Raw genomic sequence first — 18,182 nt, 5'->3', positions numbered from 1 at the left:
GTTATTAATCAGCTAACTATAAAGTAGAATTTTAATTGGTATCTCTACGGTGGCCAACAAGTGCAAACGCATTACAATGACCCAAAACAATTAAAGTCAGGAGAAACGCGCTGCACTTATGCAAATATAAAAACACAAATATGCCAAAAAACAAGTTAATGAAGAAACATCTCCACCAACTTGACAACACATGAGCATTTCTCCTAATTTAAATGCTTTGGCAGTATTTGCACTTGTCGGCCACCATACATCACCATAAACATCGTGCCGCTGTTAGCTAAGTGTGTTATCAAAAACTAAAATTAAAACTATTATATGTTTTCATTGAAAAAATTATTTGAACACAACCTCCTGTTGTCCTGTATTCTGGAAAGATTTCTTAAAAACATTGCGTGTAGCTAGACCCTGCTTTCACTCACTTAAAGTGAATATGAAGCTTGAATGGCAAAACTATTTTTTTTGTTCCCTTTATTGCAAAAAGATGATTTCATAAGTGTTACTTCATAGTTATAGCATCAGCTGCATTACATGAACACCAGTTGTATTTGTTCAGATCTGAGCCAAGTGTAATACACACACATTAGCAGCTAGGAGTTATGATGTGACTTAATAATGAGATCATTGGTTCCATTAGGTCACTATAGATTGTAGATATATTTATTACTCTAAGGTTTCAAAACTTTCTAGCCTGAAAACATTTTGTAAGGACCAGTGATTTATATGAAAGTTTTCCTGTGATTTTTTGGGGGATAATTAATGGTCTTCTTCATCCATTTAAGAGATTGGAAGTTATAAATTATATTTTTGATGAATTTTAAGAAATTTTTATATAAAATATAACCAATTCCAGCTGCATATTAAGCAATCTACTTTTGTGACCAAGGCTGAGAAACGATTCCTTAAGAACTATCAGATTTCTGCCACTTGTAATCAGCATACATAGTGCCAGCCAGCCTCCTGCACGTTCACACCCCCGCTTACACAAATTAGTGGTGTGCTCGTAAATTACACACAGAACTCTTTTTTTTCCAGTCGACGAAGGAGTTCAACCATGTTTGACAACTCCATTACAACAGTGGAAACAAAATAGTAATTTCACTGTCATGTTTCAAAGCATTTTTGAAGCAAATTTCTGGTTTTAGGCAAACGTCTCAACATTTAAATTGTCGACATGCCACAGTGTTGGCTTCTGTTGAGGGAGTCTAGTAATTTACTGTCTTACATCTGGTGATAAATTGGAGAATAATACAAAGTGTTCCCGAAATGCTGTAGAATAAACAGTTTGAACAAAAAAAACAGCGTCAAAATGACAGTGAAATATATGTCGTCTGACACAGAAGAAAAAATTAAGTTAGCATCTGTCAAAAGCTATTAAAAAACCTGCATTTCTGCATGAGTTAGCCCATTTACCATGCATCTTGTACAATTAATCACTTTTGAAAGTATTGAGAATTTTCCAGGTATTGCCATTAGTTTGATTCATTTCAGATAACAATAAAAAACATTATGCAAGGGCTTTCAACTTTAATTTCATGTTTCATATTGAACATAATGTCGGATTTCATTGTCACAAGCTGAAAAACTGAAATAGTGACTTTAATTGAATTAATTATATCAACCAATTCCAATTAATTGTATTAGGTTAGTTCGAAGCAATACTATTAAGTTGAATCTAATATTTTTTTATTTAAACTTAATATTATAGCTTTCAACTAACCCAATACAGTTATGTGTCATTCTTTGACATAATACATTTAATTAAAGTCAACGTTTCAGTTTTTTCCGTGCATTGTTGGACAGTGATGCTAACAGACTAAAGACGGCAGATGCCATAATTTGTATAAAAAAAACATGATTTGCACAGTAAATACAATTACATTTATTTAACAGACAATTTAGTTTAAAAGGGAACTAGACTAAGTGCATTAAGCTTACGAGCTACAAGAATAAAATGTGACTTTAAATTGTCAGTACATTCTAAGTATTGAGCGACATTCTAGTCTGTTTAGTGTCACTATTGTCTAAATCCTTTCGGATTGTCACGATTGAATAGAGTGACAACAAGTTTAACAAACAAGATGTTGATAAGTGAGCTTTATGCAAGTAGGCTAATTTGTTTTACCTTCAGACTTTAACCAGCCTTTATACTATGCTAAGCTAACAAGCTGCCAGCTGTAGACACAGGGTTTACTAAAGTAGGTGTATACCTCCAAAAGATTAACTATTCCTTTAAAACCTTCAACCACAGTGGTATGATCCTTAAACTAACTTTAAACCATGGCCACCAGTGGTAAGCAAAAGTAAGCAAAATTACTGACTTACTTTTCCCAATTCAAATAGTTACAGAACATGCTCTAAGACCGTTTACCTAAAGAGGAATATGTTTAAAATGACTAACGTTGTCCCTTTTTACAATACACATACTTGTTGAATCAGCACATTTGTCACTGTAGGCCTACTCTTCATTTTGGCTCTATTGGCCTTATAAAACACGCGTAAAACCCCCCAATGTAATTTTCATTGAGAAAACCTATTGTGTTAACCTCACTCTCTCAATCCAATGATGACTTTCTGATTTTAATGAGTTAAACCACAGAAATAAGCGCAACCGAAAAAGCTTAGGCTCGGGATTACTGCATATTCCTCTTGTTCTCTGCCCTCAGCTGCCATGGGAGCCTTTGGAGAACAAAGGGGCCTATGACAGACCACCTGCTCAGAGAGGATTGTGGGTATGAGCTACTGTACACTAAACAGCTGAACCAGGAGCAGTATGAGGGTCCCGTGGGGAGAAAGGCTGCAGAAGGGGGCGGTGCTGGAGGGGGTTGTGGGTAGGCTGGTCCAGACGAGGCGGTCTTGTAGGAAATGGTTGCAGGGGTCACGGCTGTATGTGGCATATCTGCTCCCCAGATCCTGATGGACAGTGGTCAAGTCTGCGCTCAGTACATAAATACTCCACGCTACATTAGCCGCCAAAGCCTTTCCACATGTTGTTTGCAGAAGGCCTCTATGGTGCTTAAACTCCAATCCCCATCTGGCTCTTTCCAGGTCAGCTCTTCCAGGACTTCACACACGTTCCCTGACATGGACCTGCTTTCTGCTTCACAGGACCGGAGAGTGCCAGGCCCTCTGTACTCCTGTGGTTTACATACCCAACCTAGCATGTCGCAAGCTCTACTTAGACCAGCACACTGTAAAAAATGACCACAGTCAGACACTGCTTCACATAACACTGAGTCTTAACATTGTTTCCTTCTGAAAGCAAAATAAAATGTCTTTCAGCGGACAGCTGTTCGATCCAATGTGGCTTCTCCTGTTACAGAACTCTTTGAGTGTAAACACTGGCAGAATAAGCAGATCTCAAGAGAACTACACTTGATTCGAGTAAATCGTTTACACAAGTTGATTTTAATTGTGAACAAGTAAAATAATCTTACATGACAGATTGGTCTTCTTGTTTTCAGGACAAACAAGATGTCAACACTCAACATGAAACTAAAGAAGTTGCTCTTTAAGTTCTTTGCTTTGGAAGTGATCCACTTTAGTTTGGCTCCAAGAGAAAATGTCCTTTGAAAAACAGTCGAGCTTGTCCTATCAATATCATCTTCTGAAATATTTCAAAGCCTTTATTATTTGATGTCAATAATGCATATGTATGTGTTTATTATTCAATGTGTATTACTTTGGATTTAACATAACTATACTTGTATGAAGACAATTGATTTCTATCAGTCATTGGTGTTGTATTTATATTCATTAAAACATCTATTGCTTCACATACTTGGGTACACAACAGTATGTTGTATCTGTTATTCCTGTGTGGGTATCAAGAGAAATGCAAAAGAAAATGCAAATTCTTGTCAATAAAGGTATTCTAATGTGTAGATGGTAATCATTGTGCTTTACTCAACTGGTAAACGGATGTTCTCTCTATGGGCAGAGCAAGGCTATGTTCCCCATGTTTCCAGTCTTTATGCAGTGTGAGCTGAGCTGTGTGATTTTTTGTATGTTTTGTTTGTTTATTTGACTGTACAGCACTTTGGTCTGGAGGTTTTAAAGTGCTTTATAAATAAAGCTGTATTGTACTGTATGCACCAGACAAATATGAGAGGTACTGTATATCTTCTCAACACTTGGGAAGGGAATGATTGAATGTATTTCCCAAAATGTTCAACTATTGCATTAAGTACATAGATGTGTGATGCTGTAAAATCATTAGTAAGAAAAAAAAGTGAGTTCACGGCTGCAGGACTGCAGAGGTAATCCGTAACTTTTCTGTAAAACAATATTTTGTGCCTGTGTTCTCCTGGGGCTCAGTTGAGGAGAGAGGCCCCTTCCTGCTGCCCTTGTCCCAAGGCCAGTCAGCTATGGCTGGGCTCTGCTCTGTGATTCAGGTAGAGGCCCGACAGGGAGCTCTGTGCCCAGGAGGCCAGCATGGCGACGTCTGAGGCTATGAGAAGAGAGAAATGGAGGTCACGGGGGTGGGCCTCTGTGCTTTACGAGCACAAGTCTCTGCACAGCCTTGCTTACCTCCGCTTTGCCTGTCTGGTAGATAAATGATGATAGAGAAGAAATATACGGTAGGCTGGCTAATAAATGTTCCCCTGTCTGCAGGAATAGTACAACAGCCTCCGCAATGTGTGGTCCCTGACACAACTGTCAACTGAAGAAAAAGCAGAGAGGAGGAGGAAACCCCACAGCTGCAGCCTGCAGGAGATGGATGAGACTCGGGTCGGAGGACAACTTACAAGTAAGAAGAAGTCAACAATGTTGGATGCTGTACAACTCTGATAAAACCTGAGTTGCAAAAATAAACACAGTGGCTGTTTAGCACTGTGAATCTCACTCTCATTAAATGATAAGTGGAAACACACATCCTTACTGTAAGCCAAGACTATTTCCCTCAACCAGAGATTGAATCATCTGCTGTTAAGCTTTAGTAACACATTCCAGTACAGGTGGTCCTCTGTAAGGAAAGGTTAGCTTTGCTTTCAACAATGCCAGTGCTAATGGCTGATCTAATCATAGGGCACGCTCACGGAACCCACCTGTTTTGCCAGTTTTGCTCTCAAATAAAGTGCTCACAGTTGGGGCGGGTGGCACATGTTGGGGTGGCACTAATGTGTTACCCAGATCCCTGTACAGTCCCCGCTATCTGGGTCTGATTCTGTTCTCTCATCTGCTGCCAAGATGAAACAAATTCCACTGGATCCACTCAATGGGGTGCTGCACCTGAGAACTTTTACAAGGCTGAAAGGGAACAGATAAGATGCAACGCTCCTTTGTCACCAACCCCCAACCACCCCCACCAGCATCCTAAACATTTTGTTATTCAACCACTTACATTTTCCAGTCGCCTGGTCTTCTTCCTATCCTTATTGTCTTTAAGTTGCAAGCAGCCAGGCAACAAATCAGGCAAGCAGCCAGCAGATGTGGCAGGCCGTTGTGTGCAGGACTGCAGCACTTAGAAAAGGATGTGCTTCACCGGTAAAGAATTTGGTCAGCTCTTACTCCAACAGAACAGGACTTGCTGGTCCCATTAATGACAGATCCAACTCTCTCTCTCTCCTTTGTCATTGCTCGGACTTTATGGCCCGGAGCAGCGACTGCAAGACGGGGCTGTCAAGGTTGTGTCAGCGGCCTGGCTGCAGGGGCATGCTATTAAAGTTTCAATGTGCACAAAATGAATACACTATTTTGAGGATAATTGTATTGCTTGTGTAAGGTCTAATTTAGTTAACAACAATAAAGTGTTTCTGATGGATTTTTGGCAGACTGTAGGGCCTATGCGGAGATGCCAATGCTGTCCTTCACAGTTAATAAATGTTATGCTATTGTATACCCTGGGGTTCTGGCCAGTGGGGCGCAAAAAAACTGCCTTCCAACAAGTCGATTGTTGTGTCCAAAAGAAAATTCAAAGTTTGATGACTAATACTTTTCTGCAAGAAAAAAACAAACTACCACAATTTGAACTACCATACAGTACTATGATGTTCTGTTTCAGAGCATCAATATAGCACTATTGCACTACACAACTAACCATGCTTTTATGTTAGTGCATGTACCGTAAGCGGAACACCAACATATAGGAAAAACAGCTGGCTCTGTCAGCAATTTTGCCTTTGTTTGCGCTGTTGTCACTGTCAGCACCGCTAGCTGCCAGCACCATTAGCTATTAGCCGTCGGTTTGGAGGAGATCCCTTATTCATTCAGATATGTTCTTAATTTGGAATCAACATTGTCTCCTCACTCTCTACTGTCTTCCTCTCTTGTTGCTGCTCATCTGCAACATTTTAGTCTTTCATACAGTACAAAATCTTCAGGTCATTATATTCGATTGGCTAGGCTACTTAATCAAACATGATTGTGCAATGTGCTAGCTTTCCAGTGTTTCCCTAACACATCTTTTGACTTTATTTCCAGTTTACTCAGCCCTCAGAAACCACGTTGTTTTATATCGCATTTTTATTACATCTGTCTGTCTTCCAGCAACCTTCTAAATATAGTCCTAACCCTAACCCCCCCAAGAGCTACATGCTAAGTCCTCACTAATTAAAGCCTTCTCCTCCGTCTGGGGCTGCCTCCAGTCAGAGCAGGTTTATGGGCTGTTTGCAGGGCAGCACAGCTCAGCCTCAGCTTCTAATGTTGCAGCTAGCAGGTCCAAACATCAGCCAGAGGCTCCAGTTTTTACTGGTGGCTGATTCGTGGCACCACTAATGATGCCCAAGGTTTGTCCCGACTTATACTTGTCTAAACAGAACCTTCTTTGGTACAAGAGATACTTGCGTGAGTGTCAGACTTAAGGATTCCAAAACCATACATGAATTATGCCAAAACCCATACATTTTGAGCCTCTAGGTGCACTGTTTCAATTATTCACATGTCTACACAACACAATGGGTCATGAGAACTGTATAGTTATGTTGAAAACCAGCATTTTTATATTCTGGCTGCATGGCTCTGAAAGTGTAAATAATAACTTGTGTTTGTTGTGAGGTAGCCTCCGCGCCGATATTCCACCATTGCCGGGCCCTGGTTTTCATTTCGATTTGAAGGTGATGGAATTTCTAAAAAGGCTATCTCCACCGGTTTATTCAATAATATATGAAGCAATGGCATCACCCTGACACCCTACACCTTTCACTCGCAGGTCTAGCCATTAGCCCAGTCATGAGCCGACGAGCTGGAGAGACAGGCATAACGGAGCAACACTGAGGAGGTGGATGCTTTTATGAATAATTTAAAGTGAATCCAGTGTAGTTTGAAGAATTCTCCCTGTCACTCCTTCAGCCTCGCTCAGTCACTCTCAGCGTGTAGAGGAGTCCGGACTGGAGAGGAGACTTTTACCTCTGCGATAGGCTTCAAATAACCCTCCTGTACAGCTTTGTGGCACCACAGAGAATCTGAGGATGATTCTTTATTGCGGCCTGCTCCTCTCCTTGGCTCTTCCGCTACAAGGTAAAAGATCATTGTGCTTTAGCTTAGAGAACAAAGGGTTGGGAGACGAGTTGGGGCGAGTAGAGTTTCTTCTCTTTATCACAAACTGCTGCCATTATTATGTCAAATTGCTAAGCAGAGCCAGAGATAGGGTCATAAAATGTGAACCATCAAGAAGGCCAGAGGCAGATAAACATACAAGTGTGTTTAATTATGAGTTGCTCATCCTCAAGAGCTGACTCAGTCCATTCCCAGCCAACTGTGAGGTCTTGTAAAACTTTTCTAAGGACGCTTACTAATAAGAGTACATTTCTGTCAATACTGTGCTTGTTGGGACTGTTTTTGACATAGTGTATAAAACACAATTCCCTACTGTAATAGTAACTGACTTGGGGCATCTTGTGTTACAGCTCTGGAGATACTTGACCCAGAGGAGGTGGAATATATTCGCACCAATGCTACAGCAACAGTTGGAGACTCGGTCACTCTGGACTGTGGGTCCACCATGCCCACCATCTTCATCTGGGGCTTCACCAAACCGGGTACTGATAATAACGTAGCCGTGGCTTACAACTATGGACAAGGCCCAAAGCTCCAGGCTCAGTCCAGCAGCCTGGGACACATGCTGGTGCCCGTCAACACTTCGGCTTTAGTCATAGAGGAGCTCCAGAGGGATGCTGAGGGGATGTACACCTGCCAGGCTTTGTACGATACAGACGAAGGGACCAGGATAACGTTCTACTTCACCAGACTGGATGTGGACGATGACTGATGACAAGTCTCTACTGTAGGCTGCATTAATGTTTAGTTCACTGTGTGTATCTACTGCTTTAAAGAGTTACATTCAGTAACTTCAGTTCATTTTGTTCTCATTTGTTCAGGATATGAGATATCTGTCTCTGAAATGTCTTGCCACCACCACAATACAATAATTAGGAATGGAATTTCACCAATGAGAATTGACATTTAAGGGGAAACTACCAAATTAAAGGTAGGGTAGGTAAGTTTGAGAAACCGGCTCGAGATCGCTAGAATTTGAAAATACACAACCGGAGAAAATCTGCCACTTCCTTACAGAGCCCCTCCTCCAACACACACGAACGCGCACATGACCAATGAGGGCACGAGATAAGTTTGTGCACAGATGGAAGGCTGACAGGCAGGTAGGCCATCCAGTTATTTTAGTCGGGGCCGGCTAAAATGATTGGTCGTGCTTTTCACAGTACTATGGCTTCCACAGATGACATTTTGTTATGGATTTTTGTCAAAGCACTTAAGATATTCATTGCTATCGGGATGTTAAGAGCATTCCATGGAATATAACAAAAAGTGTATCTCGAGCTGGTTTCTCTACTACCTTTAAAAAAGAATTAAAGAAAGAAAAAAGTATTAGTTGTATAAGACGGTGAAAGAAACATTGTGAAGTCCAAGGAAAAAAGCCTGTGTTTGTAAGTGTGTATACCATGCACAACAAACAAAGCATTGCTGTTGCATTATGGGAAGTAAAGGATCCACTGTTTATGTAGTTTGACATATAAGGAGTGACTAAAGACAAGCATATGATAGTCTCTGCTGTATTCTGTTTTTAATTTGAATATATCTGTGAACTTTTCCCAACTGCACTGGGCGTCCAACATTAAATCCTTGGAAATCATATAAATTCAATAAAATTGGCTCTTCATGTGTCGTAAAAACAAATTCCTTGGCTGTGCACACTTTTATTGGAAGTACTTTCTACCAAATAATGTATCCAGATTGTCAACTGTCGCTGGATAGTCACTCTGCTTTACATTTTCTAAAGGTCATTTTTTTCAATTTTGTAAGCATCACAAATGAAATTCCACACACCTCGAATGTATTGGAAGGCAAAGTGCTTTCAAAACTAAAAACCTTGATAATTAAACCCAAAACTATTGAGCTAAATACCACAAGAGTTAAGTGAGAAAATATGTGTTGTATCATTTGCGTGAACAGACATTTTAGCACCAGGCTGGACTGTAATAAACACTGCAACACTTTGATCAGAGAAGACTGCGCTATTGTCTCCTGCAGTCCTGGTAGCCATATAAACTTACGAAGCGTGACACCATGTAGACCTGAGGTTGTGGTTTCCATTTCAAATAACCAGTCCTGTGTTGTGTTGATTATTAAAACCATCTGGAAAGCAGGTTCATTAGACAAGGTTATTTTATGTTTGTTTTTCTTGAAATATATTGTTAATTCATGTTTCTGCTGAATTCTAACAAAAACCCAGCTGTGTGGTTTGTTTTTTCTCGTTGTTTCACTACCGTGTGTTGGCGCTTTCAACAGTGTGAGGGACTGCGGGACATCCAGAGTTATTAGCAGATCTCAACATTTAAAAATATTCTATTATGCTCGTTTTCAGATTTATATTTTACGCCTTTACTGTGATATGTTTACATGCTTTAATGTTCGAAAATATCTTTATTTTTCTCATACTGCCTGTGCTGCAGCACCTCTTTTCACCCTCTGTCTGAAACCAGAGCCCAGTCTGCTCTGATTGGTTAGCTGGCTGGCTCTGTTGTGATTTGTCAACCGCTTAAGGACGTTCCGCACACGCACAATGTGTTGGAGCGCTAGCCAATTGAAGCAGTAGTGTTACGTAATGATGTCACTATGTCGCAGAAGTGAACAAAAGACTATAATGGAGGCATTACTTTTCCCTCTGAAGGAAACTCTTGGATTTTAGCCTTTGCAGACCATTCATATCCCTTTCAATCTCATCGCTCGAAGCTGCAAAGTGTCATTTTTTTAATGACATACGATGATATGACAAAAATCCTTGCACAGATGCCGAATATTATGTTAAACAAACCCTTCCAAAATCATTTCATTACTGTGCACATATATTTTGGTTAAAATTACTATACTATATAAAAATGTCGCCTGACATGTGACTCCAATTAATTTAAATCTGAAAATTAGCACGTCAACATGCTCAACCTGCTTGTCATCATTAGGCTCATTATTGATTGAGCATGATCAAACTGCATTGTGAAGTCTGTTGAAGGGGGGGGGGGGGGGGGGGGGGGGGGGGGGGGGGGGGGATGGAGACCGGTAATTGGATGCAGCTGGGATAAAGATGAGCCATTATATCCAGCAGGTGCAGTCTACAAATGCTGTGGCTACATCAGCAGGAGTGTGGCATCCTCACGCATCGAGACTTGAGCCTGGAAACAAATAAACAGCGGACATCCTCAAGGGAATGTATTTATATGAGCTCATCATCTGCAGGGACCCGCTGGAATGCCGTTGGAGTTCATCCAACCACAACATGCTTCACTTGTGGTTTGTGACATCTCAAGGATGAAACCGCTCGGGGCTGAATCAAGAGACTTAACAACACACTGCCCGATTCATAAGAATAGCATTCATTCAGGGCGTGCTGGAGTGGGGAGCGAGAGGAAGAATGGTGGGCGGAGGGGAGAGGGACCGGCGTTAACAGGTCGGCTCTGCAGCAAGGGGCAGAAATTCCAGGGCGCACAATGAGCTTTCTTGTTCCCATGGGCTCCTTAATGAAGGGGTGTAGCTGCGTGGGCAGAGGGTGCAGGGCAGGGCTGAGGGAGAGTGCCGACTGATAGACGTGGGAGATGGAGAAGCAGCTCATTTAGAGACAACCCTGCCCTTATCTTCTCCTCATCAGCACAGCCTGCATCTGTCAGCATCCCACTCCCTCCCTGGACCATTTCTCCTTCCTTTCCCTCATTTCCTACCCATTGTTTTGTTCATTTTTTCTTCCTAACCGCAGCGAGAGAAAGGACACTCAAACGAGCTACTGCCTGGAAATGAAATAATAGATCATTCGAAACTTGATAAGATTGCAGAGAATGGATGGTTCCTGCCATCATTCTGGGCTGAGAGTCTACTACACTGAAACGTTGAATTTAATTAAATATATAATGTCAACAGACTGTATTAGGTTAGTTGAAAGCAATAATATTAAGTTTAAAAACAAAATATTAGGTTCAACTTAATATTATTGCTTTCAACTAACCTAAAAACAGTTAAGGGACATTTGTTGAAATAGTACACTTAATTAAAGTCAACTTTTCAGTTTTTTTAGTGTACTTTTGTACTCAAATCCTAAAAAAAAAAAAATCAGAATACATCTGAAACACTTTCCAGGCTGAGAAACTCATGCAGGCTCATTCTGGGAAGGAGTTTAAGTCAAGTCAACCGAACAAATGCCTCCGCCAAGACTAAAAATAACAGCCGGAAGAGGCTACACCACGCCTCAGCAGCAGGCGAGTAAATCCGGGTGCCAGGAATATCCCGTATACCATCAGAGGGAGGAGAGATGCCAGGCGAGCCGGGCCTGAGGACTGGCAGCCCACTCTGGCACAAACACAGGAAGACAGGCACCGGGAATGGAAAGCTGCACCGCAGTCTTCCTCAGTGAAGCTGGGCCCTGTCATCCGCCCGCTGCAATGCTATCAACTCCAATCAGCCAGCACACCATAGAGATTATCCTAAAACCAATGGAGGGTTTAAGCCTTCACAAAATTGGTTTGGCTGATGCGGGCTGAAACCTGAGACAAGTATAGTACAACTGTTTTTATGAATGAGTTATCTGCCATATTTTTACACATCAGGAACATTACACAGCAACTTTTCACGACAGAGTTATTCAGCTCAACCAAACCTTATTCCGTTTCAAATATACCTCTGTCATGTTCTTCACAGCATGATATCAAAGCTACACCAGACAATTTTGCTTGTCGAGCAGCAACCCCCAACTCAGCCATTTTTAAACAACATTCCCAATTTGTGATTGCTTACGTCCAACCAAATCACAGTATCATATATTTAGTCACTTAGCCACAAGTTGTGCCCAGTCATTCAGGTACTAGTCTCTTCCACAAAGGTCATGCTTTGTCTTGGTTTGTTTGGCAGCAGGACTACGGATAAACTAAAAACTAAAATCAAGCGGGCCAATTCACAAATTAGCTTTGACTTTTTTAGGGGAAAAGTACATTAGTGCTGCACTTATGTGGTGTTGGAATGATCATAAAAACGAGAACCAGACTTGGATAATTCATGTGAACACCCTCTCAAGTCAGAAAAGCAAGTTGTCAAAGTATTGTTGAAACACCCTGAATAAAATGCATTACACCACGTCTTCTTTGAAGTGTCCATGTCGTTCCTCAAATGAAGTCTTAAAGCTCATGGACAAACCAAAGTCGGATAATTATTTCCCTAGTCCGGACATGGGACCATATTACAAGAGCATGTGATAGCACCATTGGTTCTTAGTGCCATTGGAGTTTTATTTTTTTGTTTGAGTTATTTCATAAAAAACTATTTTCGTAATGCTTGAAGTACTCTAGCATAGCCTCGTGGCCTTCAATAACCAATAACTTTTTTACTCTTGACAATCCACAGGCATAGATTTTCCCTAATTGGGCCAACTTCTTTGTCGGTACAATGAAATGACACAATCTGCTTTGTCAGGCTTAAGGAGAAAAGTGTGTTTTTTATGATTTGAGTGTACTAATCATAGCAAGAAATCCTTATTGAGCGAGGAAACTGTCTGGATGGGCTATTTATGACATGGTTATTGTTTAACTTCCGATGTAGTTCTTTTTGTAGCTGGAGATTTGTACCTGATCAGATAATATTCCCTTAGGAATCTTCAGTAGGAAGTATTTTGTCTGTAGCAGCTGATCCGTTGTACCATACATCAATTTGCTCACACTTAACAATTCTGTTTTAATGCAACTACTCCACTTCTCTAGCAGATTGGGGCCAGTAGGTCAAGAGTGCCCTCAAAGCAACAGTGCGTTTTGCTTAAAGTGATGAGCTATCAAGAATTCAGTGAAGCAAAGAGCAGCAGCCTTAATGTGAACAGTGAAGGGAGTGTTCACCCTGTTCAGGGGTCACTGCAGTGGAACAGCCCATCAGAGAGCCACATCAAAGGCCTGCCAGAAATATTGATGGTTTGGACCCGGGCCGGGAAACTCACAATCTGAGCGCCGCGCATAAGGAGGGGAGGAAAGACATTGAAAATAGGTCGGAGTTTACTCTTCCATATCTTCTCTTTATATTATTACAAAACTTTACACAGACAATTGCTAATCTCCACGCTTGAGTGGAACACAGATGGACAAAACAAAAAAAAATAAAAAGTATTTCTCATCCAAAAGGCATAAATAATATAAAAGACAAACTTCTTTTTTCTTTAAAACAGATACATTCATATGAAATAATATTTCACTACTACAAAAAATAAATAAGTCATCTGAAGAGTTTTTGATCTGTTATGAGAGTCTTTCCTCCAGTGGGATAGTTTCAGTCTTTGAGCAACCTCTGCTCTTCCATCTGGCTTTGTTTCAGTCTCTTGTAGTCGCTCTCTTTTCACACTTTGCTCGTCCTTTCAAGGTTTGTGTGTCTTTGTCACCGTAACATGCAGTGTCTCTGACTATCCCATGGCTGGTCCTCTTTCTCTGTGATATTTCCAACACTGTCTCTCTGCCAGGTTCCTCTCCGCGCTGCAGGAGATTGTGCTAGTGTGTGGGCCGTGTTCAGACCTCCTGTGGGCCGGGCTGGATCAGCTCTCCTGCCAGGCTGCTGCTGGAGATCCACCCAGGCTTTTCGTCACAGTCCAAGTCTGGCAGGCCGAGAGACTCCCAGCAGACCACAGGCCCCTCCATGTCCATGCACTCCAGCTCCTCCTCAGCTGCACACAGAGAGAGGGAGAGCAGAATGTTTGGTTTAGACTTCATATTAAAAAAAGACAAGAACCGATTCTGGAGAGCCCTCAGTGTAATTTGTGGTGACGCTGCATAGTTGGTCTGCATACAACATGAGGATTGGCTATGATGTAAAAACCTACTAGTGAGGCATGAAGAAGTGTCAAGAGTATGATTTCACAATAGTGTCGAGCCATGACGGACTGGAAGTTAATGTTTACACTTTTCCGGGAATGTCTTAAAGAACCTATTCTAGCTTAGCACAGAGACTGTAAGGAAGGGGAAACAAGCTAGCCTGGCTCTGTCAAAAGATGTAAGCCATGAATTAACATGAAACGGACAAGTAAAAAATGACATTTTAAAGTTTTCTGAGGTCTCTGCCAGGCAAAGTGACTTTTAAGAGACAACAACAAGAATAGACTTCAGAGAGTTGTGTAAAGCTTTGCCCGTCTTTTTGCTAAGCTACTGCCAACAAAGATGTTAGAAGTTGCAGTTTCCTGAAAGAACATGATATGGACTTTACTTTTTGGAAGTTAAAAATGACACATTGACGTTTTCCGAGGTCTTTGCCAGGCAAAATTACTTTCAAAAGTCAACAACAAGACAAGAGATTAGAGAGTTTTGTGAATATTTCACATCTTTTTGATCAGCTAATCTAGGCTCACAAGGAAGTGGGATTTTGCAGTTTTCTTTCTGCAGAGATGCAGACCACCAGAGGGACAGAAGAAGCAAATAGATAAGCACTTTTTGTAGGCATTTGGTATGAACATGTGTCTCACCAGTGTTGTCTGCTGGACAGTTTTCATTGTTCCCCACCAGACAGCAGGAATGCTGCGAGGGCGAGGACTCGCTGTGCTCGTCTGGCTGGTACCCTGCGTCGGCCCCATGCTCACCAGAGTGCATGTGACTGTCGGGGCCCTGGCAAACCTGGCCCAGAGGCACCATCTCCAGACCGTCCTGCTGGCACGGCGCCATGCGATGCATTACAGGCAGAGTGCCGCTGGAGAAAGTGCCATTGGTCTTGTTGTAACATCTGCTCGGAGACAGAGGAGGGAGATGGAAAGAAAAGGGGTTTGTTTATAAAAGGTGCCCGGCAACTGTCAGCTTCGTCTGCTTCACACAGCAATCTGGTTCTTCCCCTCTGCAGATATCTGTGGGTTTTTTCCGCCAGACACAGAAAACTCTTGTGTTAATAAACCTAACAATGTACGAAACGATGAAGGCTCTCACACAACAGGAGCTCTGTCGAACAGCTGCAACAATCGTTTTTAACAGTTCATCTGGAGATTAAAGGTCTCAGTCTTACTACCTCTAAATGAGTGTGACACATTGTGGTTTATCTCTCCGGTAATGTTCACAAACGCAGTCAGTTACAGAGCTTCATCATGTTTCCCTGAACTCAGCTTCCCTCTATCGGCACATGATTGGATGTTGACCACACCCCCTCTTTTCCCAGCAGCCGGAGGTAAATAAACACAGGCCTCATTAGGTCTGCTGGCTGGGTGCACACAGGGTAAACTGTGATGCTAGGGACCCTTAAGTACATAAACAGCACTAGCAGGGGGGGAAGTGTGTGTGTGTGTGTGTGGTGTGTGTGTGTGTGTGTGTGTGTGTGTGTGTGTGTGTGTGTGTGTGTGTGTGTGTGTGTGTGTGTGTGTGTGTGTGTGTGTGTGTGTGTGTGTGTGTGACGTGCGTGCATGTGTGTCTGTGTGTGACTTGCATTTCCCTGCAACATAATTTTTTGAATGATTTTTACACTGTATTTCTGCACAGTTGCACATAAAGATTAGGCTACACTAATTATATTATTTGTAGGATTTGATTTAAGTGGTGGCTGCGTACGATTGTTTTCGACTTCTATAATCCAAACATTTCCAATAATTCCAGTATTGTAAAGTTAAAAAATTCACAAAATGTGTAACAACATACTTAAATCCATATCTGTTTGCACTTTTATTGCAGCCAGAAAACAGCTTGCCCTCCAACTTGATGCAGAACATGCCAGGCATGCCCAGGGCACTCTAACCTCACCCGCACCCTCAATTACATTTATTTTAGAACAGAAACAGAAATAGTAAATATAGACTATACATAATTGAATATAACAGCACACATGAGAAGATTCATTTCTAAAAACCTCAATAGAAGCTCCAAATATAAAAAAAAAATGGGGGCATCCCTACCAGTGATAGTAAAGCCGTGCACGATGCATTAGAATTTGTTATAGTAAGTCAAAGAAGATCATTTATTCAACTACCGTCTCTTCGGGTTGTCTCACAAGTTCTCACGGTTTGGATTCTTGTGTTTGTTATTGATTATTAAACACCAATACATCCCCAGGTTCCTTGAAAAATAAATCCCTGAGCGAATTTGTCCCAAATGTTAACGTCAAAGATAAGGGTGTGTATAAAAAGACTTCTTCTCTTACCGGTTATTGTTGCAGAGGTTCTGACAGCTCATACAGTCAGACGACTCTGTTTGGGGAATAGCGGTGTACATGCCTCCACCCTGACAAGAGAACACACACACTACATTTAACACCATGCCTTGTCTTCTATACTTGTTTATGAATAATGTTTCCAGTCTCTTGGTTTGGAGTACTTTGTGGTGCAGCACTCACATTATGGTGGTGGTGGGGGTGCGAGTGCTCGAAGTCCAGGGTGCTGCGGGGCAGGCTGCCATCGTGGCTGTGTTGGTGTCCGGGGGAGAACAGGCTGCCGTTGGGGTGTTTGTGGTGGAGGTGATGGCACCCTTGGGGTAACATGGGGCCGTTGTGCCCGTAGCCCCCGTGGACGCCCCCATTGAGGCGGCTGGAGCCAGGCAGGGTGGTGTACTCCAGGACATGGCCGTTCATCTCTGCAGGCTGGTACAGGTAGCCGGGGGGGTCGTACTCTACAGAGGGGAGAGGAGGAATGGTTAGGAGTGAGGTAAGATAAGATAAGATGTACTTTATTGATCCCAAATTGGGAAATGTTTGCGTTGCAACAGCATAAAAACCAAGACATTGCACATAAGTAGAAATTAAAAAGAGTAGAAATAAACAATTCTAAAATGTAAACATCTCAAAATAGAAATAAAACAGCATTAAAAAGTAGAAAATATATATATATATATAATATAAGTTGATCGAGGTACAGACCAGGTTGAAAGAAATGTCATATAAAAATGAAATCTAGTTAAAGGAGTACCGTAATAATAGATATTTTCTTGTTTTTGACCATCTGTTCAAAAACATCCGAGTTAGCCATCTGAGGAGCGACTTTTAGTTAACCGACAGCCTTTTCTTAGCACCCATACTACACTTTTTATAGAATCTTTGCCAGATAACCTTTTTCTCTATATTGTACATTTGAGACAGTTTCTTCCTTTGTCTGTAGACACACAATAAACACTGCACCTCAAGTGGTACCACCTATTGTGTAGGACGAGAGACAGGGTTTGTACAAAACTGTGTTAATATTTGTCGAAAAAAGTAGATGAACAAAATCTCATTGTTTTCACATCAGAGATGAAACTCTGTTAACAAAATGCCCTTAAGAAACCAATACAATTCCCCAATTTGTGAATTACTACACACAATAAGTCGAAACCTGTGACTCAAACTGTTATCCAAAATCTTAGCACTACAACTCTTTACAGTTCCATAAGGTCTGATAAAGGGTCCGTCCAACAATGGCAAACACTTTAGCAGGAGCTGTGGGATCCATATTTGCACAATGAACACTTGGAATATGCTTCACACGCTGCCTTTGGGCCAACTATCTTTAATATATGAGACACTTCAAATGGAGTTAACTCTTTGTACGTGTGCGGGTGCTGCAAACTCATTTTAAATAACGGTAAAAGTAGCAGTTTTTATTGACAGTCTGAATGGAATTGAATGAAATCTACTTAATCTTAATTTAAGAGGAATGTGGTAATTGTTTTTTATCATCTAAAAAGTTTTCTATTATTAGTCAGATTTTACAATGCAATGTCAGAAGAAAAAAAACACACATAAAACCATACCTCCCATGTCTTAGCATTTGTCAGACTTTT

General features: G+C 41.4%; 1 protein-coding gene across 1 annotated transcript in view; it reads right to left on the bottom strand.

Annotated features, from left to right (window-relative positions):
- Nucleotides 1-13,471: 13,471 nt before the first annotated feature.
- The window catches only part of cdon (cell adhesion associated, oncogene regulated), a 32,841-nt gene continuing 28,130 nt past the window's right edge, over nt 13,472-18,182 (bottom strand). Inside the window, exons 16-19 of the mRNA XM_034113320.1 lie at nt 16,765-17,036; nt 16,573-16,652; nt 14,924-15,177; nt 13,472-14,131 (exon numbers count right to left, since the gene is read on the bottom strand). Coding sequence (XP_033969211.1) covers nt 13,977-14,131; nt 14,924-15,177; nt 16,573-16,652; nt 16,765-17,036 — 761 coding nt within the window. The 3' untranslated portion in view covers nt 13,472-13,976. The remainder of the gene's footprint in view (nt 14,132-14,923; nt 15,178-16,572; nt 16,653-16,764; nt 17,037-18,182) is intronic.

Source organism: Trematomus bernacchii, unplaced genomic scaffold (genome assembly GCF_902827165.1).
Source record: "Trematomus bernacchii unplaced genomic scaffold, fTreBer1.1, whole genome shotgun sequence".
Classification (NCBI taxonomy): domain Eukaryota; kingdom Metazoa; phylum Chordata; class Actinopteri; order Perciformes; family Nototheniidae; genus Trematomus; species Trematomus bernacchii.
This window is presented reverse-complemented; position numbering and strand designations above follow the sequence as displayed.